The following is a 25,502-nucleotide window of genomic DNA, read 5'->3' on the forward strand; positions in this document are numbered from 1 at the left end:
ACACCAGCACAACCATACCTTCCCACATCCATCACAGCCATGGGTAATAAGTGCGTGTGTGTGTGTGTGTGTGTGTGTGTGTGTGTGTGTGTGTGTGTGTGTGTGTGTGTGTGTGTTGGCATCAGGATTCCGGAGGTTTGAATCAAGAGCTATTGAGTGTGGTGAGCGGCTTATTTCACCGCGTACGCTGCTCATAGCTTCTCCCCAAATCATGCTTTCCTCTCTTCTGGACCCTAGTCCGTCTAAACCTATCTTTAAGTTGGAAAATTTTATGATGGCCGGGATAATGATGATGATGAGGAGGAGAAGGACGATGGACAACTTTTCCATCTGGAGGGATTAGATCCTACGTTCAAAAACCCCCTCATTATTGCGATTTTTACCCCTCTAACCGATTGAAGTAGTTTGAGGAGTCCATTTGGTACGCTGTCTGCTACTGTCACGACTTTCCATATCAAGCAACCGGCCGAGACAAACAAGCTATCAGTCACAGGCACAATACTGCCAGCCTTGAGTGATATGTAGTGTACAGTACTTTTCAGAGCACCTCCATTCCGACAGACGTAAGCTAACCGAGTACCGTACGTTAATGGTCTTCCGAATCAACAGTAATCAAAGGTAATAGAATTTTACATATTTAGAGTTAAGGCCTAAATCAAAGGCAATCTTACAGGCAACTACTTCATTAGGCTATTTAAAAACCCTACTGTAAAAGATTATGAAAGTGATATACCTTTAAAATAATCAGAGGATTTGAAAATTTATTGAATGAGTACAATATATATACATACATACATACATTCTCTCTCTCTCTCTCTCTCTCTCTCTCTCTCTCTCTCTCTCTCTATATATATATATATATATGGGGCTGCCAAAAACATGCACAATAGCTATGAGACCACACACTATAACCCAACAAGCCGTTATGGGAACACCAAAGAGGATTTTATTTTATTTTTTTTTCCGATGAGAGGGTGGTAAAGGATTGGAAGAGACTTGGAAAACGCTCTTAACATTCAAAAAGTGTGAATATATACCGTATATATATATAAATATATATATATATATATATATATATATATATATATATGCAATTAAATCAATAATACGTGATTCATAAATATACTGATATCCACAAGGAAATGGAAACGCGATGTTTCCCGAGCGCTTTCATGTATTCACGTCTTTGCTCTCGCCTGAAGATGTGAATACACGAAAGCGATCGGGATATATCGTATTTCCTTTTCCTTGTGAGTATCAGCATATATATATATATATATATATATATATATATATATATATATATATATATATATAAAATCATGACATGTATTTGGCTAAATCTGAGCTGAGGCCTTATCAGTCATGCTACTTGACTTCGTTACCACTAAGGTAAACAATCACTAAGACAATCATGGGTCAGAAAGCGTCCTACCTATTACATTCTACCTTGGTGCTATAACAAGGTAGGTATATAGGACGATTCTCAGCAACTAACTTTATAACGGCCTATCATACCTTACAATATTTCTTACAGGCCTAGTTATTTTGGTACCGGTATCTCTCAAAAACATGAAAAAAAATGAATGTGAAAAATAGTGAAATTTACAAAGTGGCTAAGAAGTATACGTGAACCTCCTATTATCCACGAGAAAAAAGGCCAGGGAGTGCAGGAAACGTGGGTACTGTACGCGAGGTGTCACTGTACGTGAGGGTGCCATCACGTGAGCCTCTGTGTACGTGACCAATGGCTGTGTGAGGGGATGGCAATGCTGTGTGTGTGTATGTGTGTGTGTGAAGGCCGTTATGCGTGTATGCTGTGTGCGCGGAGTATTGTGCGTGTGACTCAGAGGCGAGACACTGCCCTATTCCTTGAGTCACTGTTAAAGACGCTGACGTTACCACTAGGAGAGGTAACCAATGTTTCCTACGAAAATCAGTGAAGGTTACTACAGTCTGTGGTAAGAGTAACACAAAATGCCGATCACAACATACAATTGACCTGACTAAGCTATTGTGGATGCCCCTAGCCCCCCCTCCCCCCCAAAAAAAAAAATGCTAGAAAGGAGCCTAACAAAAAAGAGTAACTCCTGCAGACCGATTGGGCCATGCTAGGCAGCCCCTATAAAAATGAGTTACGGTACTAGACTGAAAAATACGACTGTGAGAAACAACGATGACGGCAACTTCGGTGACTATGCGAGAAATAGCCTAATTAATAAAGAAATATAATACACCTACATGTTCATCTGACGTGCAAGATATTATACCGGTAGCTACGTCACGAACACTCGAGCTCAATTTATATCCTTGTCTTAATCTCGCAGTCTCGTCACTCATACACTATTTCCTTTTATGGACAAGCCAGCCTACTGAAATATCCTCTTTTCTTGTGTTCTTTTGAGGTGCAAATATTGTACGGGTGCTAAAAACACACAGCTATTTTTTCTTATAAGATCAACTAGTAGCAAATAAAACAGCAGTGGGCTAGCTCATCCGATCAAGGGTGACATGCGATGAATTAAACTATCTTATATGAATCACTGTTTACTTACAGATCGGTGATATGACTAAACTTCATTCATAACTAAGGTACGATACCACAAAGTAATAAAGAAAAAAAGAATGTGAGACCGTATACAAGTATGTTTGTGTGTGTGTGTGTTTGTTTTAAATGGTCAAAGATGTGCGCGGTTTCTTTACTGAAGTCCAAGGTGTGCGCTTGTGTGTGGTGCTGGTGTAAGCTGGTACATATGCACCAATTGGGCGTGGCACAATTACAGGCTATTAACAGATCCTTCTTCGTTACTATTTCTCGTAGTCAAGTCACACTCTTGTAGGGGCTACCAAGCACTGACAAACCGGCCACTTGCTATTATCCTTTTTTTCTTTATTTTCATCCACTGGGCTGCTAGAGTAACTTACTGGTAAATTAACAATTCGTCTCACCTACGCTGCTACACTTATTTCCTAGGATAATGTCTGCGTTTATTTTTAATGTTCAAATGATGAAAAATAACTGTGTGGAAGCTCCATTACTCAATCATTTAATAATTAAAGTTCCATGTAAAGCTGACACTCCAGTAATACTTATTAACTTTTTGAGAACAAATGATGTAGGCTAAGTTGGCTAAGTTATCAGTTACTCCTCTGTAAGTCACTGTCACTTAGTGTTCATGACCGTCTGCCTGGTAACGAGCTTATGTATACGATAAATCATAATACTTAACTGAAAGCTGTTACTGACCTCTCTCTCTCTCTCTCTCTCTCTCTCTCTCTCTCTCAGACACATAATCATAACGTTCATAATTATATACTTTTCCATCTACCACATTTAAAAAGCCATAATCAATCAGATCTGCCTCCTGAATAAATACGAAACACATGTAATTAAATGTTGTATTATGTTTACAGTAACTGATGCAACCGCTCCAGTGCTGGGATTTAAACGTTAAAGAGTCAACCCTGGACTATGCTGGGCTGGGCCACAGACACCTCCCTGCAGCTCTAAGGAACCTCACGAACACTCGCATACAAAAAGACAGACTTTAAGTACCTACCCAAAGCTCTGTTCCCCAATTCATGTTTGATCTCGAAGTGTAAATCCAGAGTTCTGCTAAAATCCAAGATAACTGTGGTAGAAGAAACGTCACGTAAATAGCAACCTTAACTGCGCCACAACCCCCTCACTCACTGCCAGCTCGGAGTAAACTAAACGCTGAGCATCCTGGGTAACACAAGAGCACAAGAGCGACCTGCCTCATAGAAAACGTACACACCGTGAACACATCATACTACACATACTGCATGAATAAGCAGTGCTTGCTCGGAAGAACTGATGTATCAGTAGCCCTTCAGTGTAGCATTAAATGTTACCCACTTATGACATAAATATTATAAACAAAATGCCATAGTAAATAGGAGTACACTGAGTTAGAGCAGTTGCCAAATAACAGCTAAATGTTTATTAATTACATTATATACTTAAGGAGTTCGTAGCTAGTATCATATTGTGATTGTATTCGCTACTGCATTACAGTCCTGATAACCAAATTTGCGATATACCGTGGCTCTATCAGTAGAGTTGATGCTCTTACATCAGCGATATGCCAAAACAAAATATAGGGTGTTTTTGCACGTTAACTATATCATCTAAATATCAAAGCTAATCCAGAAGCACTCCTGATCATTAAAACTATATTTGTCTTACTAGGAAATAATTTATATAATTACTAGCCTCATGTGATCAAATTAAGCAGGAACCCAGCCAGAAACAAGGGACGCACGCCGACGGTTCATCCTGCTCCGTATTTACAAACACAGTAATGGCGGCAAGCGATGTGATAGAGTTGGCTTCGGACTCGTCTAATGACGATTTCGAGGTTAGTTTGTACACCAGAGTGGTCAGAAACCAGTAAGGCTAACAGCACGTTGATAATTATACATATTTCTGAGTAGACGCATGAATCTTGGTGGTCAGGGTAATGCTATCAGGTATATAACTGTGAAGGGAAGGGAACTTGCATATTCTGTCAAAGCTACAATTATTGTAAAAATTACCGTAGGTTGTGTATTTGGATCTCTTAGTACGTTAGCAAGATTCTGGATGTGTCTGCCTTCCCTTTATGTAATGCTTGAGGTTTAAACGAGTATAAATATGTGAGAAAGCGCAATATGGTAAGTTGCCATTGAACGAAGTTAGGGTAGTCTTTCTTTGGTTTCCAGTCATCTTATAGTGTTTTGTACTACAATTAGCGTCAGATGCCTCGCTTTTTTCATGCATATTACCAGAATGTGTTATAGGATAATAAAGCCATATATACTGATAACCACTCTGAGTTATTTCATATGAAGTTTATGTTTTCACATAGACAAGCCAGTGGTTCATTTTCTCTCTCCTCTTTGTCAGGTTATTTTTTCCTTCCCATTTGTGTAGGCCTAGTACTTAAACTGTGGTATAAGATGGAGGAGAGATAGTGCTGGTGCATAACTTTGTTACCATATTCAAGTAGACCTGGTAAATGGCTAAGTACTGTATATATGTACAAGATGTGTGTGGATATTATAGCAAGGTTATGTACCAGGAATTGCAGTCACAGGATCAGATGTCTCTGCCAATAGATTCTTGGAATATCTGTGACTTAAACCTCATTTTTGTGAGGCCTTTTTAGACCAATCAGGACCAGTCAGAGTTTTCTGGACCTACTTGTTGCTCACGAGAATGGATTTTAGACCAGTTCCATCCGTAATGTGCTCCTATTGGCTGGAGGAGGGAGCAGGCAGTCATGACAGAATCAGCTGAGTTTTGCAAACAGAGAGAATCAGATGGTAAATCAGTTTAGCTATAAATATCACTGTTCCTAGCATACACAGTATATACCATAGCATTTTGTACGTCATAAAATTAAAAATGGCAGCTCCCCAGTGTTTACACACCTGGTTTCCTCACCTGGTAGGGCCATAACCTTCTGGTAGTCAGATAGCTGAGGGAGAAATACAGTAGTACCATAGTCACAAGATAGCAACATTTTAAAATACTTGTACAGTGAGACCTTGTTATAATGGACTAATTGGGGGAAAAGCCAAATTATACATTCAGTAGTTCATTTTTAAGACATCTGATTGGAACTTGCCATACAAGACATAGGATCAGTGTACTGTCTATATATATATATATATATATATATATATACACAGTAATCCTTGTAATATCCGGACGCCTATTTTCCGGATATCCCCATTAACTGGACATTTTCGTCCCGGGATCCAATATTCCCAAAATGGGTCAAAACTGCAAAAAAATTTGAGAAAATCTGAGTTTTTTCCCCACCCATAATTTGAAATTGCCGCATGGCGCCGAACAACTGTTACACCATGGTCCCTTCACCCCTTCCTTCCTTCCCCCCCCCTCCCCTGTCAGGGTTGCCATTTGGTATTTTTCATTACCAAATGTAGGCCAGTTTGGTAATGAAAAATTCGTTTGGTATTGAATCAGAATAATACAATACCAAACGGATTTTTCACATGTATGAGGATACACAGGATGGAGATGGTGGATTGTTTGCTGTCTCTGATTAATTTGGTAGCCTATATAGCGTGTTGATAATCAACATGCTGTTAATTATAAGAAGAGTGATTACATGTATTTCCACTTGTGTATATAGTTAGTGAAGAATAGATGCTAGCTTCACGAATGTGGTAATGAAAGTTAAAAATGGAAATGAAAATTGAGGAGTTTGGTAATGTGGCCGTTGTGATCTGGCAACTCTGTTACCCCGCCATTATCAACAGTCACAGCCTAACTCCGATCGAGAGCAGATGCTTATAGCAATGCAAGCCACAGGTGCTCGTGTTTTGTGAATAAACAGTGAAGAAAATGCAATACCTCGCCACTAGAACACACGGGAATTTACAGTGTTGTGCATTGTTACGAAATTAAAATTTAGAGTGCAAAGGATTAACTGTGGACTGCAAACTGGCAGTTCAAACCAGTCCAGGAGCCAGGGACTTGTTGTAAGTACCCAGAATGTTTAATATTGTATAAACTCACCTCTAAAACCTCATTTTATGGTTCTTTTGCATTTATTTCAGTCTTTTATGTCCCTTATTGGTGTGATTTGGGTCTTAAATAGGTGCAATGCATGTCCAGAGGGAGTTGTTTAGGTGTTTTTCTGAGTTAGGGTCCATAAGTACAAGTCCAAGAGGCTGGGGCCCAGTATCCAGACAGGATTACTATCCAGACATGCCTTTGGCTCTATTACATCGGATATTGGAGGGATTTACTGTACAGTATATATATATATATATATATATATAGTATCTGTTTCATTATGGTAAATTAAGTCTTTACATATCAGGACAGCAGAGTGAGGAGGGACAGCAGGGCGAGGAGGTGGGGGAGCGGGGTTAGGAGGGACAGTAGCAGGCGACGAACGATGCATAGATGAAGTGATGCTGTGTGTTGTTATTGTCTGTGACCTACTTACCGTAATGAAAATGTTGCTTTTACTGTACTGTTTCTATGACCTACTAATGCATTAATAACGTTGAGGAACCTTCACAATGCTGTGAAAGAAGCAAAATTGAAAGAAAATCCACGTAAAAAACGAAAACAGTACTGTATGTATTTGGGGAAAAGTAAACAATGCTTCGGCCCAGCTAGGGCTCAAATGTTGTTTACTTCTCCCCAAATATACGGTACTGTTTTTGTTTTTTACATGGATTTTCATTCAAATTAATATTGTTGCTTTTAAGTTTAGAGTAGCATAACTTCCCAGATGGGTAGACTTTCCCAGAGTCCAGGAATGTAACCACCAGTATTACCATTGTTTCTTATGGGAAAATTATGTTTAAATAATCCGTTTTTAGATAACGCGACCTCTCCAGGAACATAACCTTCACGTTATTTGAGAAGTTACTGTATGTTAAAACCGTGGATGTTAAGGGATGACTGTACAGGTATATCCGAAGTTCAAGATACTGTAAATAGGTCTGTTAAAGCGAGGTCTCTCTTTATCAATTTTTTACTTGCTAGTGCAACTGGTAGCTACTGTAAATTATGGAGAACCAGCAAATCAGCTTTCACAGTACAGTGGAACTTTAATAAGAAAAAAAAAATAGGTTACTGAGGAATTAACAGAAAAAAAAAAAGTAAAAGTAAAAAAGATGATAGAGTGAGTTAAGACCATAAAAATTGAGGTAGCATTTGGCTTCTTCTCATAATGCTCTTGGGGTTTTAACATCAAAGATTTAGAGAAGCCAAAGTAAGTAGCTTTAATTTCAGAGCAGTTTTAACCAGTAGGTTGTTGTTATTAAGTCAGAATATGGAGGAATTCAGTTCAGTACAGGAATTGAAATTATTTATTATCATAACTAATATATTACATTTACTTGCAGGTAGCCAAGCTTCCTAAATTCAATGGTGCGGGTAAGCGTAAGAACAGTGAACCTGATGATGATCTTGAGATAGTAGAGGTTAGAAATGATACTGCCAAAAAACCAAAAGTCCCTGTCTCAAGTTCTAGAACTGAAATCCGCAAGATAATTCGAACTACCGTTCAGTCATCTTTACCAGATTTCTTCACAAGCAAAGGAAACCAGGAAAGGAGTAGTGGTGCCAGTAATGAAGGCAAAAAAGTATCATCAAATAAAAAAGATAACAGTGACTCCTCTGACAGTACAAGTAAACAAGATGCACCAGATAAAGATGCAGACAGTGAAACAAGCATAAGGGTGGTAGAAAATGTAAGTCAAACAACTTGATTTCACCTGTTTGGTCTTGCTGTGTCGTTCAGTTATATTTGTCAGGTAAGAATGATATAGTTTACTGTATACTCTTCTAGTATTTGTTGCACAAGGCTAACAAGAGCACCATGAGCTTATCATGCCTGTGTTATATTTGGAGAACAGTTTGAATCTACACACTGCCATTAAATCCATCAGGACCCATTTTGACAAAGTATGATCATGCCCCCCCCCCCCACTGCAATTCCATCTCGTCCCACCCATGTCCTTGTCCTTAGAAGATATTTTGAACTATAGCTACCTTTACTGCATTCTAACCAGTTATCTTATAACACACATTTTCATAGGGTGTACTTTACTGCTCCAACCTCACTCCTTCCCATCATTATTTCAGCTCCGTCTCTTCACTCCTTTTCGTACCATGCCTACTTCTTTACCAATTTATGGTGGTTTCATGGTGCAGTGCAGGCCACATGATCAGTGAATGTCATTGTTCCAGGGCTGTCATGGGTATGGTAGCATCCCGAGTAGCAGCCCACATACCCGCCTGAACCAGGTTTTTTAGTTTAAAAACTTTGCAAGGATTTTAGAAATATATTTGCTTTAATATGGGCCAATTTCATTATTTCTGTTTAAGCTTGCTTTTTTTTTTTTTTTTTTTTTTTTTTTTTAAATCTGTTGACAAATTTAGATAATTAAACAAATACTGTAAATGAATATAAAAAATTAACCTATCTTTCTGTTTACTGCCAGATGTCTTAATCCCATAAGGGATGGCCACAAACAAATTGTCTCCATATTGCCCTGTCCCCCGCCATTTCACTACCTTCCCCCCAGCTCACACCCACCTCTCTCATATACCTCTTCACTCCATCTCTCCATCTCATCTTTGGCTTTCCCCTCCCCCTCCCTCTACTTCACTCACATACACTTTCCTTGTTAGTTTCTCACTCTTCATTCTCTCCACATGGCCAAACCACCTCAGTGTATTTCTCCTAACGGTTTCTATCACATCCACATCCACACCACACTCTCCTTCACTTCCTCATTTGTCAGTCTGTCTCTCCACGCAGCTCCACATGCCCCTTTCAGATAACTCATTTCCACAACTCAGTCTTGATTTGTGTCCTTCCAGCAAGGTCCAAGGTTCACTTCCATACGTTAGAGTTGGTATCACAATACTATCATGCAGCTGCTTGTTTTACTTCCTTATTTCTTATCACTGCTCTCAAAGAACCAGCAACCTTTCTTTCCTGTTGTACCCTCTCAAGCACTTCATTCTCCAAACTTCCTTCATTACTCTCACATTACCCAAGTACTTACATGCACCCACATTTTCCATTTCCTTATCATCCAGCCTCATTGTACACTCAGTGACTTTATTTCTCTTGAAGACCATAACTTTACACTTCCCTACTTTCACCATTAGATTCTGTTTCTTACACACGCTTCGTAACGCATTCACCAAGCCTTGCAGTTTCCCTTCGTCTTCAGAATACTGTACAGTATCATCTGCAAACAACAGTGCAGGAAGTTTCCAGATGCTGTCCTTTCTCATTAGGGATGGTCCAACATCCACAGCTCTACCTTGTATCTCTTTGTATAACCTCATCCATATACAGAGTGAATAGCCATGGAGACGTGACACATCCTTGTTTCAATCTAACATTCCATCCATCATCTAATCCTGTGTTGCCCCATGATGAGTGTAGGAGTCTGGGACTAGGCAAGTTGGTCCTGACATTTAAGAGGAGAGTGACCAGCCTCACTCATCCCTCAGTGGCATTACATGAACAATAACCCCAACCTCCCAATGGATATAAACCTTCACCCACTTAATCCGATTGGAGCGCTGCAATTACCCACTAAACCACCAGGCGCCATAATTTGGTTGTATGGTTACCACCCAGCGTAGTAAATGGTTTCCTGGTGTACAGGAAACAATTCGGCTTGTCACTCAGTTTAGAGTCATAGAAAAATTCACTCAGTTCACTATCCACCTGCACTGCAGCCTTAGCACCCTCATACGGTACATGCTCTTCACGGCATTCAGCAACTCATTTACTCCATATATTCTTAGTATTTTCCACATTCCCTGTCTATCCACTCTTGTCATATGCTTTCTTCAATCCATGAGGGCCACATACAACTTCATTCCTTTCTCTAGAAACTTTCCCACTAAAGACCTAAGGATGAATATATGATCTGTGCAACCTCTTCCCTTCTTAAAACCTCCCTGTTCTTCTCCAACTAATTACTCTGTCATTTCCCTAACTTTGTCAATAAGTATCCTACCATATACTTTGCCTGTTACACTAAGAAGAGAAATTTTGACTAATGCAAGAAAGCCTTGGTTTAATCACACTTGTTCTAATGCTGTCTGCAGCAAGGAGAGGGCCTATAAAAAGTACCAGAGCCAACCCACCCCTGAATCACATCTTGTTTATATTTCTGCCCGGAATCGTGCTAAGTCTGTTCTTCGCCCTGCTAAAAATAATTTCATCCTTACTAAATGCTCTCAACTCTCCAACTCGAACTCTTCCCGCTCCTTCTGGCACCTTGCCAAAAACTTTTCTAACAACTATACCTCATCATCCTTCCCTCCTCTTTTCTGTTCTGATGGCTCTGTAATTATTCCTTCTACTGATAAAGCAGATCTCTTTGCTCAGACATTCTCCTCCGATTCCACCTTAGACGATTCCAGTGCTGTTCCTCCATCACTTCCCCCTTCAAACTTCCTCATGGCTGACATTAAAATTTCTTCAGTTGATATATTTTCTGCCATCACTGGCCTCAATACTAACAAGGCATATGGGCCTGATGGAGTCCCTCCTGTTGTCCTCAAGAACTGTGCTTCAGTGCTTACACCCTGCCTAGGTAAACTCTTTCGCCTTTGTCTGTCAACTTGAACTTTTCCTTCTTGCTGGAAGTTTGCTCTCATTCAGCCAGTCCCAAAGAAGGGTGACCATTCTTAACCCTTTGACTATCGTCCAATTGCTTTAACATCCTGTGTCTCAAAAGTTTTCGAGTCATTTCTAAATAGAAAAGTTTTAAAGCGTCTTTCCTATCACAACCTTCTTTCTGGTCATCAGTATGGGTTCTGTCAGGGACGTTCCAGTGGTGATCTTCTCACCTACCTTTCAGACTCCTGCTCAACCTTCTTTCGGGACTTTGGCGTAAGCTTTGCCATTGCACTTGACATCTCAAAGGCTTTCGATCGAGTCTGGCATAAATCTTTAATTTCTAAACTGCCCTCTTACGGTTTCTATCCTTCTATCTGTTCCTTCATTTATAGCTTTCTTTCTGGTCGTTCTATAGCCGCTGTTGGAGACGGCCATCGTTCTTCTCCTAGATCTATCAACAGTGGTGTTCCTCAGGGCTCTGTCCTATCACCAACTCTCTTCCTTTTATTCATCAATGACCTTCTAAGCTGTACATCTAACCCCATCCACTCATACGCTGATGACTCCACCCTTCACCTTTCCATAGGATTGGATGATGGATGGATGGATGTTTATATTGAACATCATCTTGCCTGTAATCTGTCAAATGCCAGGTCTTCAGCAAGACATTAACAGGGCTCCTGATATAGTCTTCTGTGGGTATAATGTATATAATCTGTTATTTTTTATTTCAGTTCATCAGCAGATGGGAAGATATCAAAAGCAGCAAAGACGATTACAAAATACGAGATAAGTTATGGAAGTATTACTACTTGGCACACTCCACGTATACACATTCAAGGTACTGTTCTCTTCTATTTGTTTGTCTATAGCCAGATGCCATAATCCTGTAAAGGATGGCCATTTATCATAGAGTTAGTTGTTGTATGGCATGGGAAGGGGCACTAAACTTGCACCAACCCACTTGTTGACACGTAAGAAACATATATGAGTTGGTTATATGATTGCCATCCAGCGTTGTAAATGGTTTCCAGGATTACAGGAATTCAGTCAGCTTGTCACTCAGTGTAAAGCCACCTGAAAAGGAGAAGTGAGTAATAAATTGTGACAGGAAAGGAGGGAGAAATAGAAAGAGAAGAGGGTAGACATAGAAAAAGAATAATGAAGGTGAAGGAAGAAGTAGGTAGCACTACCTCAAGTGAGAGGATGATGGTCACCACCACTGTTCTCTTGAGTTTTTATTATTTGTCTGATTAATTCTGCATTTACCATTTTCCCTTTAACTGTCACTGGCATCTGTAAATGCTTATCTGAAAGTGTGTTGTTGGTGTGTAGTAAACAGGTTTTGTAAAAAAATGCAAACAGAAAGGGGAGTATGGCTGAGTGTTTAGAAAAGGTGACAGCTCTCCAAAAGGGTGTGAGTTCCGTCCTAGGCTGATGCATGGAACAGTTTGATTGTTCATATTTCATTATAACATAACTATTCTCTCACGTGACTTACTAACATGCCATAAGAGCACTCGTGCCAGTAATACCATTACGCCAGTCTTGAATGAGGCAGCCCTATCATGTATTTAACGTGGGCAGTAGGTATCAGTTCCAAAATGGTGACATGAAGGAGTGCGGCACATATAGTACTACCAGACTTTCAGAAATGAACTGTTAAGGTTATACCCAGAGTTAGATACATTAAAAATAAAAATGGTGTTTGGTATTACTAAGACCCAATCAAAATCTTCATCCCCTACCACATTCAGTGAATATTGTGATGTTTTTGCTGCATTTAGCACTTGGTGGGACGATTTTGGTATTGCCCAAAACTTACTGCTGTGAATTATGTGGGAGGAGGGAACCTACAATGAAATCTCTGCCAAGAGGGTGTGGGGGGTGAGGACCCATGATGACAGTTCATCTGAGCCTTGTCACCACTTAGGTTATACCTGGGACTTTATTAACTGCCTTACTTCTACTCCATGTCTTATTACGCTAATGTAGGGGGTAGTTCCTTCCCCCGCTTGACATCAAACATACCATAACCCCATTGAACCCGTGTTATAATCATCATCATCCTGTTATCCAAAAAATCAATATCTGGTCCACTGTCTATAATATAACCCCAGTGGAAAATGGAGATGTGCTGTATTGGACTCTAGCTAGATATGTTTGATACTAATGTGTCTATAAAATCTCAAATTAAGCGTATGTTCAAACTTTGTATGCCAGTTCTGCTAATGCATGTCACAGCCATTTGGAAGAATCAGAAAAATTACTGTACTTGAGAAGAGGCTTCCAGAATCAGTATTTCTGGTGTGTAATTCAGTGGTTTCATATACAGTTTTTCTCAGTAGTTGATCATCACTTCACAGCTTATGGAACACAAAATGTTATGTATACCCATAAGTTCAAAAGTGGTGAAAATTGTTGTCTGAATGTACTATATGTGTACTAATCCTGAGGTTTTCAACACTCATCATTGTTTGGTAACATTTTAAATATTTCTGTGTTCCTTTTATCTTTTTCTTTATTCCAAACATTGTTTTTAAGATTGCTTAAAACACACTGTAAAATGTTCAGAATCATTTAGTATGAAATTGACATGGCTTAGTGCATAGTACAGTATGTGTGCGAATCTTAAGGTTTTCTTACTGGGTCAGGTTTTATATACAGTACCCTCGCGTCCAGCACGGTAATATTGTCATGCATGGGTCACGTGTTGGACCAAAAACGTGTTGGACTAACAATAGAGCTTATGGGGAAAAATGAATTATGTCAGCAACCCTCGGAAAAGTCACCCTAAATACCTACCATATACCTATACATATATTGGTACTATTGTAATTATAATAAATGGTACAGTGCTATGAATGATAACTAACCTTTTAGGATAGTGTTGGTGGGCTTGCTGGGAATGGAAGGTGGTATCCAAGGCTGTAGTTAGTCCTACTGGGTCCCCGGAAGATGGCTGCTGGCGTCACTAGCGGGTAATGGCTGTTGCTCCTCCTCAACCTCCCTCATAAATCCTTCTAAATCAAACCTCCCTCATAAATCCTTCGAAATCACACTCAGAATCACTATCTTCGTCCACAGCCATGGAAGGTCCTGCTTCTGCCTGTCCTAGCACTGTAATCCTCGGCAAAGTGCATGCTTCTCACACTGTTGCCAGAGCCCCGTCTCGTGACTTTGGAAAGTGATCGCTGTCGCTGACTCGGTAGAGAATAAGGAGAAGCAACTTTGTTTATAAACTGGTACGCACGCCGATGAGAAGGGTTTCAAAATGATTTATATTTATTCTAAAATATTAATTTGTATTCAGTGTCAGGCTAAATGTTCAATGTTGTAGTACGATACATTCTCTGTCGAGTCGCCTGGGTTTTGGTCACACTGTTTTCCCGGTCATATGCTCGGCAGGAATCCATCCAGATGAATTCCAAATGCCCATGGTATCGTTGGCAATTTTACCATGTTACTGTTCCAGTTTACCTTCGTATCCTCGGCAAACCTGGTATGAAGTGCCGTGTGATAGCCTTCGGCTGCCAGGATCTTTTCTTAAGTTTTTTATTATGATCACGTTGGCTTCATTCATGTCGTAGGCCTTGGCAATGTCAACTTTCCTCTCCCCTTTCTTCTTCCTCTCGATGCTTTCTAGCTTGGTGGCCTGAGGGAGCTGCCGACACTTCTTGGGGTTCTCAGAAGGCTTCCTAGGCATCATGAGCAGGGTAAAATGCAGTAACAAGGGCAGAAAATGCAGCAAGAAAAAAGCACCTTCCAATGCAATTATGCGACTGAGTGGCGCTGTGGCAGGAGAAATGTAAACAAAACATCACGTGACACCAGAAGCGATTTTAATTGGGCAGCATCACGATCACGTCACGATAGCGGGTGGGGAAGGCTACTTGATCAGAAGTTTTTCATTGGCTGTCATCATCATGGGAATGTCCAGTGTGACCGTGTTGGACCTGGGGTGATCGTGCTAGAATGAACTCTGCGGATTTCGCCCACTTCTTGGAGCTCTGTGCATGTTATGCTAACACACTCGTGTTGCAGTAATTAAATCGTATTAAATAATACTAATTAATTGCTCTCCGTGCTGGACCCGAATCATGCTGGACTAACGCGTGTTGGATGCGAGGGTACTGTATAATGTATGTGTATATATATAGAGATAGGTAGATAGATAGATATAGATATTTATATCTGTCTGCAGTATATATCTATCTATCTATCTGTCTATCTATATAGATAGATAGATGGATATATATATATATATATATATATATATATATATATATATATCTATATTTATATATTTATATATATATATATATATATATATATATATATATATATATATATATCTATATTTATATTTATTCATTGCCAGATGCCATGTATCCCAAACGGGGTGGCCAAGGGCTTAGAGTTAATTGTTTTACAGGGAGGGGCACTAATCCTCCACCAACCCCACTTGACATACATGTATATATATATATATGTGAGTGTGTGTGTGTGTGTGTGTGTGTGTGTGTGTGTGTGTATATACAGTAATCCCTGTACTATCCGGACTCCCACTTTCCGGACTCCCCACTTACCAGACATTGTGGGCCTGGACTTTTGGAACCGAAAAATGACCAAAAAAAGAAGTAAATCCCCCCCAAATCCTAATTTTTTTCCCACTCGTAATTTGAAATTGCTGCATGGCGCCACACGGCGCGGAACAGCACCCTTTCACCCCTTCCTTCCTCTTCCACTCCCCAGTTACTGCCTAACCACCGTAGAGGGTGGATGTTCATCGCAGTGGATGCCGCACATGCTCGTTTTTGTGAATAAACAGTGAATAAACTGCAATACCTCACCACTAGACCACATGGGAATTTACAGTGTTGTGCAGTGTTAAGAAATTAGAATTTAGAGTGCAAAGGATTAAATGTGGAGTGCAAAATGGCGGTTGAAACTTGCGGTTTACACTGGCGTGGCGCAGTGAAGAACAGAATGTGCAGTGTTATGCAATTATAACTCACAGTGCAAAGAATGAAGTGTAGCACAACACTGGATTACTGTACGTGCTCCAAGAGCAATTTTACCACTACCAGAGCCTTAGAGGAGGTGGCCACAGATGTGCTGTAAGAATCCTGTACACTGCCAAATATATTCCATAACGACTTCAAATTCCTTATTCTCTGGTTCCTTTTCACATATTTCTTGCTTTATTTATTTATTTATTTTTTATTTTTATTTTTTTTTTTTTATGCGAGGAAGGAACCAAAGGCTATGAGCCTGCAATAACAGTTCCCTCCAAGAGAAAAACAAAAACAAGAGAGAGCCAAATTCAAGATCCATTAATTTCGAGATGCCTGGACACACTGCGTTTCAAAGACTGGAGATCATAGGCAGCAGGAAACACAGACAGAGGGAGACAGTTCCAGAGTTGACCTGTTGCATAAATGAAGGACTGGGAGTAACGGTTAACTCTTGCATTAGAGAGTTGGACGGAAAAGGGATGAGAGTTTCCTGCTAGATGGGTGCTACGTGCCTGTCGTAGAGGTGGAGGAATGCATGCAGACAGTTCAGAGGAGCAGTGACCATTAAAGTAGCGATAGAAAAGCGATAAAGATGCAACAGTGCGGCGAAGAGATAGAGGTTGAAGGGAGTCAGTAAGAGGAGGAGAGTTAATGAGACGAAAAGCCTTTGACTCTATCCTATTGAGAAGAGCTGTATGTGGGGAGCCTCCCCACACATGAGAGTTGTACTCCACACAGGGGTGGATAAAACCCCTGTATAGAGTCAACAATTGTGCAGGGGTAAAGAAAGAACGGAGTCGGCTTAGCATACCCAATCTCTTGGAAGCAGATTTTACAAGAGATGTAATATGATCTTTCCAAGATAAGTCCCGAGTAAATGAAACCTCAAGCATGTTCAAGGGTGATGCAGGATTAAGCTGAATATTATTAAACATTAGTGGGTATACCTGTGGAAGATTTTGACAGGTTGATAGGTGTAAGAACTGAGTCTTAGATGCATTAAAAACAACAAGATTATTTTTACCCCAGTCAGAGATACGAGCCAAGTCAGACATTAGGTGTGCCATAGCCTCATCCCTTGTTTGTTGAAGTAACTGCTGAGATGGACGTTGTGGGAACCGAATTGAAAGGTGAAGGGTGGAGTCATCAGCGTATGAGTGGATGGGGTTAGATGTACAGCATAGAAGGTCATTGATGAATAAAAGGAAGAGTTGGTGATAGGACAGAGCCCTGAGGAACACCACTGTTGATAGATCTAGGAGAAGAACGATGGCCGTCTACAACAGCAGCTATGGAACGACCAGAAAGGAAGCTAGCGATGAAGGCACAGATAGAAGGATAGAAACTGTAAGAGGGCAGTTTGGAAATTAAAGATTTATGCCAGACTTGATCGAAAGCCTTTGAGATGTCAAGTGCAATGGCAAAGCTTTTGCCAGAGTCCCAAAAGGAGGATGACCAGGAGTCTGAAAGGCTGGCCAGCCGAAGTTTTGAGGGACTTTTATGTCCAGATAATAGCAAGTCATTTCGGATAATGGTTTAATAGAACCAAGGTCCAGCATCTGTATAATGAACATGTCTGAATACTGAGCATCCGGATAAAGAGGGACTACTGCAATTTAGATTTTATGGGCTATATTTAAATAGCCTGGGATAGTTATTGCGTGTTACTCTTGATTGACATAATTTAGCTCTACTCATTTGTTTTTTTTTTTCATGAATACAGTACCCTGCCTTTCCAAGTCCTTTAGATTTTAAAAATTATTCTGATGCATTTAATACAGTATGTAGAAGTGAGCAAGAAGAGTAATTGCTTTTTCCTTGATTTTCAGGAAATTTATTGGCATGATGGAGACATCAACTCACAAGCTGTCTGTTGACAACATCTATGTTGTTATAAAAGACATCCTAGATTGTCTGAAGCGCTATAGAGATCTTCCATATGGGGAAAAGGTAACCTTATTCTCATTGTAGTGCTGAAGCTGTTTTTATTTATTTAACCTACATTATATTCACAACCTACCTGTATATATAATTAGTCATTAGCTGAGGAATACTTTTAAAACCCTTTCAGGTGTTGTGTTGCATTTAGTCATCAGAAACATTCCAGGTAAAATCAGAGTTCCATTTTAGTAAAGGGAACAAAAAGTGTTAACCCTTTCATGGTCAGAATGATTTAAGTCATCTATTCCAGCAAATGCCAGATGATGATATGAACCCCCCCCCACCCTCTGCTGGCAGCTTTAACACCTCTGACACCCCCAGTGCCGATCGATTTTCTTTTTTTTTTTTTTTTTTCCCCCTAGATAGGTTAGTTTTGATGCAGAACTTTTAGAAACACCCAAATTGGTATTCATAGAAGCCAAGATGGTCAATTTTGGGCTTCCTTCATGACTGTGCCTATCTGGTGAAGTACGGGAGTACACCCCGTAGACCTTTTCTCTATAGGGGGCCAGGCACTTCTCTTTGGTGTTTGGCCATGGTATACTGAAGTATATGCCCTGGTGATGCTCCCAGTGTGTCCTAGGAGGATGTGGCCACTGTTCTTAGTCATAGAGATGTGCGAGGACCACGAGTGACACACAGACATGCGAGTGAGAGGCATTTTTCTAGCGAATGGCACACATTGTTTGCATCTGTTATCGCATTGAAGCACACTTATCTGCTAACACTCATTGAATTATGACTATGTACACACACTGGCATCCATTTTCACACTAGCCACATATGTTTGGCATCCCTTTTGCACACATATCTTAATTTATGGGGCATCTGTTTCACACGAGTCTTTTGTCGCTACACCACTTATATACTAAACTGCTTTTGAATTAAGACTGTGTACACAGACTGGCGTCTGTTTTCACACTAACCACATATGTATGGTGTCTCTTTCTCACATATATTGTAATGTATGAGGTGTCTTTCGGGCAAGAGTCTTTTGTTGCTACGTCACATACTTATATACTAACACTGTCTTTGAATTAGGACTATATACACACATTTGTGTCTATTTTCACACTAACCACATGTGTATGGCATCTATCGCACACATATGGTAACTTATAAGGTGTTTATATCACACAAACCACATTATTTAGGCATAGTTTTTTGCTACATCACTGACATATACTAACACAGTCTCCAGATTATGCACTTATATGAAATTAGGCATCCTTTTTTGCACTTTATATATACTCATAGTGTCTCTTTTGCACACACATTGTTGTCTAAAAGTTAAGGAGTGCGTGGTACTCTTCGAAACATGGGATTAGGTATAATCCCATGTTACACTTCTGGCACATGTACTGAGAGTCCTTTCTCTGTGTATGGGGCCTGGTTATGCTGTCCTGGCACACATAATACTTCTGCTGCAGTTTCTTCGCACCTGGCATGATCTTGGGGAAATGGCGCTGCATCAGGTGGAGTGGTTGGTCCCTAGGGGCTCAGGCGACCCTACTGCTGCAGTCTTGGGCGTAGTAGGTGAACAACTCCTAGCACCGCTCGATGATGAATTATTGGAAGCTTTCTTCAATTCCTGTGACATGGCCTTGTAGGAAGTGTGCATTGAGGATGGTGGTGTTGAGAAGGTGGAAGAACAGCTTCTTGTACCACTTCATTGTCGCTCTCTCACACTTAATGCTGGAGATCATGGCATCGGACTGGTCCACCTGCCGCATGTTGATGTTGTAGTCCAAGACTGCCTCTGGCTTCCAGACATGGACTTTCCTCTCGTGCCAATGGTCGATAGACTTGGTCCTGTGGACGAGTGGGCAGTGTACTGTCAAAAGGAGGTTTACTTCCCTGTTATGGTAGCATGCGATGGCGAGGATGTTGTTTGCCTGGTTAAAAACAACCTCCTTCCTCTCCAGCTTCCTCCCCAGCTCTGCGACAGCCCTGACCATGAACTTCCTGTTGGCCTTGACCGTGCCATGGATGCCAGTTTCGTGACGGTACAGATACCGGGTGAGGATAGGGCTCGTGTACCAATTGCCCAGATGCAGTAAGTACCCCCAGTGTAAGTACCGGTCCACTGTGGTCTTGATGACCTCCCCTCAAAGACCAATGGTCCTGTCCTCGACCAGGTCGGTCTGGTCACCAGTGTATAAAACAGTGTCCTATACATAACCAGTCTTGCAGTCACACATGATGAACAACTTGAAGCTGAACCGGTGGCACTTGCTGGGGATGTACTGTTTGAATGAGATATTCCCCCTCCACAACACGAGACTCTCATTGATAACGAGGTCTCGGTAGGGGTAGAAGGAGTTGCGGAATTTCTCCTTTAGGTTGTCAAACACCATGCGGATTCTCTTCACCCTGTCAGTGCTGTTCCTGGTGGCTGGATTGAGGACATCGAAGAAATGCAGGCAGGCAAAGAAGTTTTGAAACCTATTTCTGGACATCACTCTCCCGAAAGAAGGGTGTCAATAGCAACGGGTCTGTGGCCCAATAGGCTTCCAGCTTGGCCTTCATCAGCAACACTAAACCCAGGAAAGTGTAAAACTCGTCTGGAGTTAAGTCAGTGTCAAAGAGTTGGCTGTGGGGTATCCATACCAAGCCACGATGCAGAAAACTGGTATAGAGGTTGGTCTGGAGGACGATGTTGATAACCAGGGTTATATCGAAGAAGTGCCTGAAGAAGTCACGGTGGGAGGAGGACTGGGTCAGCTCCTCCACGGTACAGCCCGACCTGTCTGCACCCGTGAAGGGATAAATATGGGGAACAAAGGAGCTCCCATCTTCCCACTGCCACATTACTTCCTCCTCTCCCTCGTCGCCTCCCTCATTGCTGTTAGATCCTCTGTCATCATCAGTAGGGCGGTGAGGCTGTTGGGAAAGACACCCCACATCAACAAACACTCCCTTGTGCGGCAACCGCCTTGCCTTTCCCTTTGCCTCTGCCCTTCCCCTTGCCTTTCTCCACTGTTTGAGGCTGTGGGGAGGCATCCTGGGGAGGTGGGGAGGCCTGCCGTGAGGTGTGGGGATGTGGGGCGGCATGGCGTGAAGTGTGCGGCAGTGGTGAAAGGGGGCGAGTTGTGCCACATGGTGGTGAACCACGTGTGACCCCTTACCCCGCGGCGGGCTCCATGAATAAAGCCACAGCTACTCTCCCAAGTTTTTCCTTCTTCATTGGCTGCCCTTTCTCACTCATGCGGCCCCTGTTTTTCTTAGAATGTGGTGACTCCATCCACAATGGCCATCTCGAAGGTGAAGCTAAATCACCTTCGTCCTCTGGATCACTGGCATCGTGGGTGAGTGTTGGTGGTTTGGGTGGGTGGCGCGGTACCACACTGGCTGACACAAAGGTAGTGTACCTCACTTTCCTAGGCAGTGGTACCTCTTCATCACTACTTGACAACATGTCATGGGGCTGGACGTAGTCTTTGTTGGCCACATCGTCATCAGTATTGGAGTTGGAGCCCCCGTCATGGGGAAGACCGAAGAGAATGTCGTCGTTTTGTTCTCAGAATAGCCGCGATGTGCCATGGTGCTCTGTCACCCGCGGTCAAAGGTGAACTGAAGTGACCTAAGGGCGGCAGTGTGGGACGTGCACAAGATGACTCTTATGACCCGCCTTGTAGTGGTCTCCTGTGACGTGCCACAATCAGAGCTGAATGCCTGGTAAATATTTCCAGCCTCTATCAGTATTACGATTGTTGCTGAATTATTTTATAGTTCGGGGTCAAAGTTGACCTGATGCAGGGGCAGTGTGCGTGTGTGGTATGCACTCTTGGTGACTCATAGCGGTCTTCCATGATACGCCACATTCAAGACTTAATGCCTGGTAAATATTTCCAGCCTCTCAATTTTTCGATTTTGCTGATTATTTTTATACGTGGTAAAAGTTAACCTGATGCAGGGGCAGTGCGCATGCATGGTGCTCACTCTGGGTGACTCATAGTGGTTTCCCATGGTGCGCCACATTCAAAACATAATACCTGGTAAATATTTCCAGCCTCTCTCGATATTTCGATTTTTGGCGATTTTTTAAATCTTAGGCCGTTTATGAATGGGTCTGGCACTCCTGCGGCAAAGGGCATGGCCGTTTATTAATGGCTGTGGTAGAGGGCGGGTTAAACCATGGTGGCACGTAGGAGCTTGAGAGGGTTTTAATCAGTGATGCAGTGTGTTGTTTTATATGGATAATATGTCACCCATCCAGAGCTGCCTGACAGATTTTATAAGAAACCATTTTGTAGACTGTGTCAAAGAAGTCCCAAAGTTGCCTTCAGTTTTGTCATCTAGTATATGTTTTAAAGTAATTTTTTTGCCCCTCAGTACATGATTGATGTGATGCATAAATGCATACATGAGCATAAAAGACATAACAAAATAGGAGCCATGGTAGGTAAATGACTACAAGAAAGTAAAGTATGGAAGTTGAGGAAACAAAAGAATTCACAAGAGATGGAAATGGATCATCAATATGTAGGACAAGGATCAGCATCCCCCCCCCCCAAGAGATTGACTCATATTACATAATTGTAGTAAGACTAGTGCATAAAGAAAAATATTCATTTGATTTTCCTGATAATGTTGATGCAGAAATTCAGAGGCCCAGATGATGTATAAATGATTTTCTGACCCATTTCATTGGACATGGCATTTGATTGTTCTCCTGTGCTCATACTTTGTGTCTGGATCTCACCACACTTCAACTTTGATTAGGATTAGAGTTCGGATGGTAGAGTTCATAATGATACTGCATTTACTGTACTTTAATATCATTACATTCCATAGGCATCTCTCTTCCAGATGTAATTGTGTTTTGGCAGCCAGAATAGCATCCTTAGTATATCCATTATCTTGGAAAACGTTAAAAATGAAAACTCTGTTTGTTTCAGGTTTTCATGTCTCATTCGGCCTACTGAATGTTATCATAATCATGTTATACTGTTGGCATGGGAACAGTATTCAGGATGTAGCACAGTACTGTATTTTGTAAGAGTGGCATGACTTCCCCCTCCCCTCCCATATACACTCATGTCCTGCATAGTACCATATATCTAAAAATGTTGCATTCTTACTGCATGCAATACCTTGGGAGTGTAGGTCCAGGAGGAGGAGAACTTGGAGGTAAGTGCTATAACATGCAAGAAAATTATTTGTATTTTTGTGTACAGTACAGTATTTATTTCTCACTCAGATAGTTTCCTTTATTAAGTACTTGAATAGTGTGATGAGTAAGAATGGAAGTTTAGAGGGTGAAGTGCTTAAAAGGGTACAACAAAGAAGAAAGATTGCTGGTTCTTGAAAGCAGTGATAAGAAACAAGGAAGTGAGCATGGAAGTGAAAAAGTTATGTACTGTATTGTGATACCAGCTCTAATGTATGGAAGTGAAACTTGGACCTTGTTGGAGGGACACAAGTCAAGAGTGAGAGCAGTGGAAATGAGTTATTTGAGAAGAGCATGTGGAGTCACATGGATAGACAGACTGACAAATGAGGAAGTGAAGAAGCATTGTGGTGTGAATGTGGATGTGATAGGAAGTGTTAGGAAAAACACACTGAGGTGGTTTGGCCATGTGCAGAGGATGGAGAATGAGAGACTGATGAGGAGAATGTATGTACGTGAGGTGGAGGAGGGGAGAGGGAAGGGGAGGCCAAGGGTGAGATGGAGGGATGGAGTGGAGAAGTATATGAGTGAGGGGCATGTGAGCTGGGAGCAGGGCAGTGAAATGGTGGGGGACGGCGAGATGAAGGCGATTTGTTTGTGGCCACCCCTTACGGGATTAAGGCACCTGGCAATAGACAGACAGATTATTATTATCATTATTATTATTATATTTATTATTTTTCTCTATGTGAAGTACATTACTGTACATTACAGAGAGTACTCTTAGTCCATTAAAAGTTTATGTTATTTCACCATACTGTTTTTGAGTGATTGGTAGTTGAAGACTGTAAAATGTTTGTTACTGTTTGCTGGTGATAAGTTATTCACTGAAGAGGTTATTTTTAAATTGTGTAGTTTTGATCCAGTAATTTGAGATCCTGCCCTAGGGTGGGAAAGGAGGTCCGGATGATGATGATGATGATGATGATGATGATATATATTGCTTTCAGGTTGTTAGCTAAACTTTATAATACAGTATATAACTTATGTATTGACTATTGAATTCTATCTCTTGTACAGTGATAATGTAATACCTCTGCAAACATTAGGTTTGGTATCCAAATGAGTATCTATTTCCAGACGTCTTAATCCTGTAATGAGTGGCCCCCAGTTGGTTCATTTTATTGAGGGTTTATTGTGTATATATATATATATATATATATATATACACTCAACCCTCGGCTATCACTCCCAATTGGTCCCGCTATGGCTGCGCTATAGCCGAAACCGTGATAGCTGAATTGAAGAACTTATGGTAATAATTCTAATTGGTCCATGACCTCAATATTTACCCCTAAGATACCTTTTGTGTACCACATATTAATATATAATAGTCTAAAAATGAGCATGTTTTATGATGTGATCACGATTCTTATAAATACCCCTCACAGTTGATTCATTGATGTTATGTTTCTTCCCCACACTTCGCTTGGTCTCACCATTCTCTATAAGTTTCACATTTCCAGTTTATCTGCGTAACATAGGTTCTTCCTCTTCTTTATTTCCCTGCCAGGTGCCGCAGCATTATGTTGGGTGATGGTAGGGGGACGGGGAGGGGGTACGTTGGCCATGGTCATATCATAAAAAAGGTTATTGTTCTCGCTATCACTGTTCACGGTCTGAGGGTGCGCACTTGAATGGTTTGGCAGGCAGGAGACTCGGTCAGGTGGCCAATCAGTGCTCGGCTGGCGCTGATGTCACACGACCAATCACAGAGTGAAGCTTTTGTTGGCCGGGTGGAGCACTGGAGCCTGGCCTTTTTTAAATTTTCGAACATTTGTGGTGCGTGATAGCAGGCATTTAGTGCGTGATAAAGGTATTTGGGTAGTTTTTTATATAGGCGTGATAGCGAGATACACTATAGCTGAACCCGTGATGGCCAAGGGTTGAGTGTATATATATATATATAGAGAGAGAGAGATAGATATAGATATATATATATATATATATATATAGATATATATATACACAATATATATATATATATATATATAGATACACACACACACATATATATATATATATATATATATATATATATATATATATATGAGGTGCTACCCAAAAGTTCTAGTAATTTGATTATTGTAAGAAAATGAGTTACGTTACCTTCTAGTTCTCACTGTCGCCTTCGAAGTAGTCCCCTTGGGCATGTATACAGTGGTCCCAGCGTTTTTTTCCACGAGTCCATGCATCTCTGGAAGGCTTTAGTCATGATGATCT

General features: G+C 41.0%; 1 protein-coding gene across 1 annotated transcript in view; it reads left to right on the forward strand.

Moving 5' to 3' along the window:
- The first annotated feature begins 4,325 nt into the window (after nt 1–4,325).
- LOC145404603 (uncharacterized) overlaps nt 4,326–25,502 on the forward strand; it is a 50,298-nt gene continuing 29,121 nt past the window's right edge. Inside the window, exons 1-4 of the mRNA XM_080276121.1 lie at nt 4,326–4,382; nt 7,897–8,244; nt 11,882–11,988; nt 17,995–18,115. Of these exons, the coding sequence (XP_080132247.1) occupies nt 4,326–4,382; nt 7,897–8,244; nt 11,882–11,988; nt 17,995–18,115 (633 nt within the window). The remainder of the gene's footprint in view (nt 4,383–7,896; nt 8,245–11,881; nt 11,989–17,994; nt 18,116–25,502) is intronic.

Source organism: Coenobita brevimanus, chromosome 64 (assembly GCF_032717465.1).
Source record: "Coenobita brevimanus isolate Jiangsu-jjx chromosome 64, ASM3271746v2, whole genome shotgun sequence".
In the NCBI taxonomy this organism is placed as follows: Eukaryota; Metazoa; Arthropoda; class Malacostraca; order Decapoda; family Coenobitidae; genus Coenobita; species Coenobita brevimanus.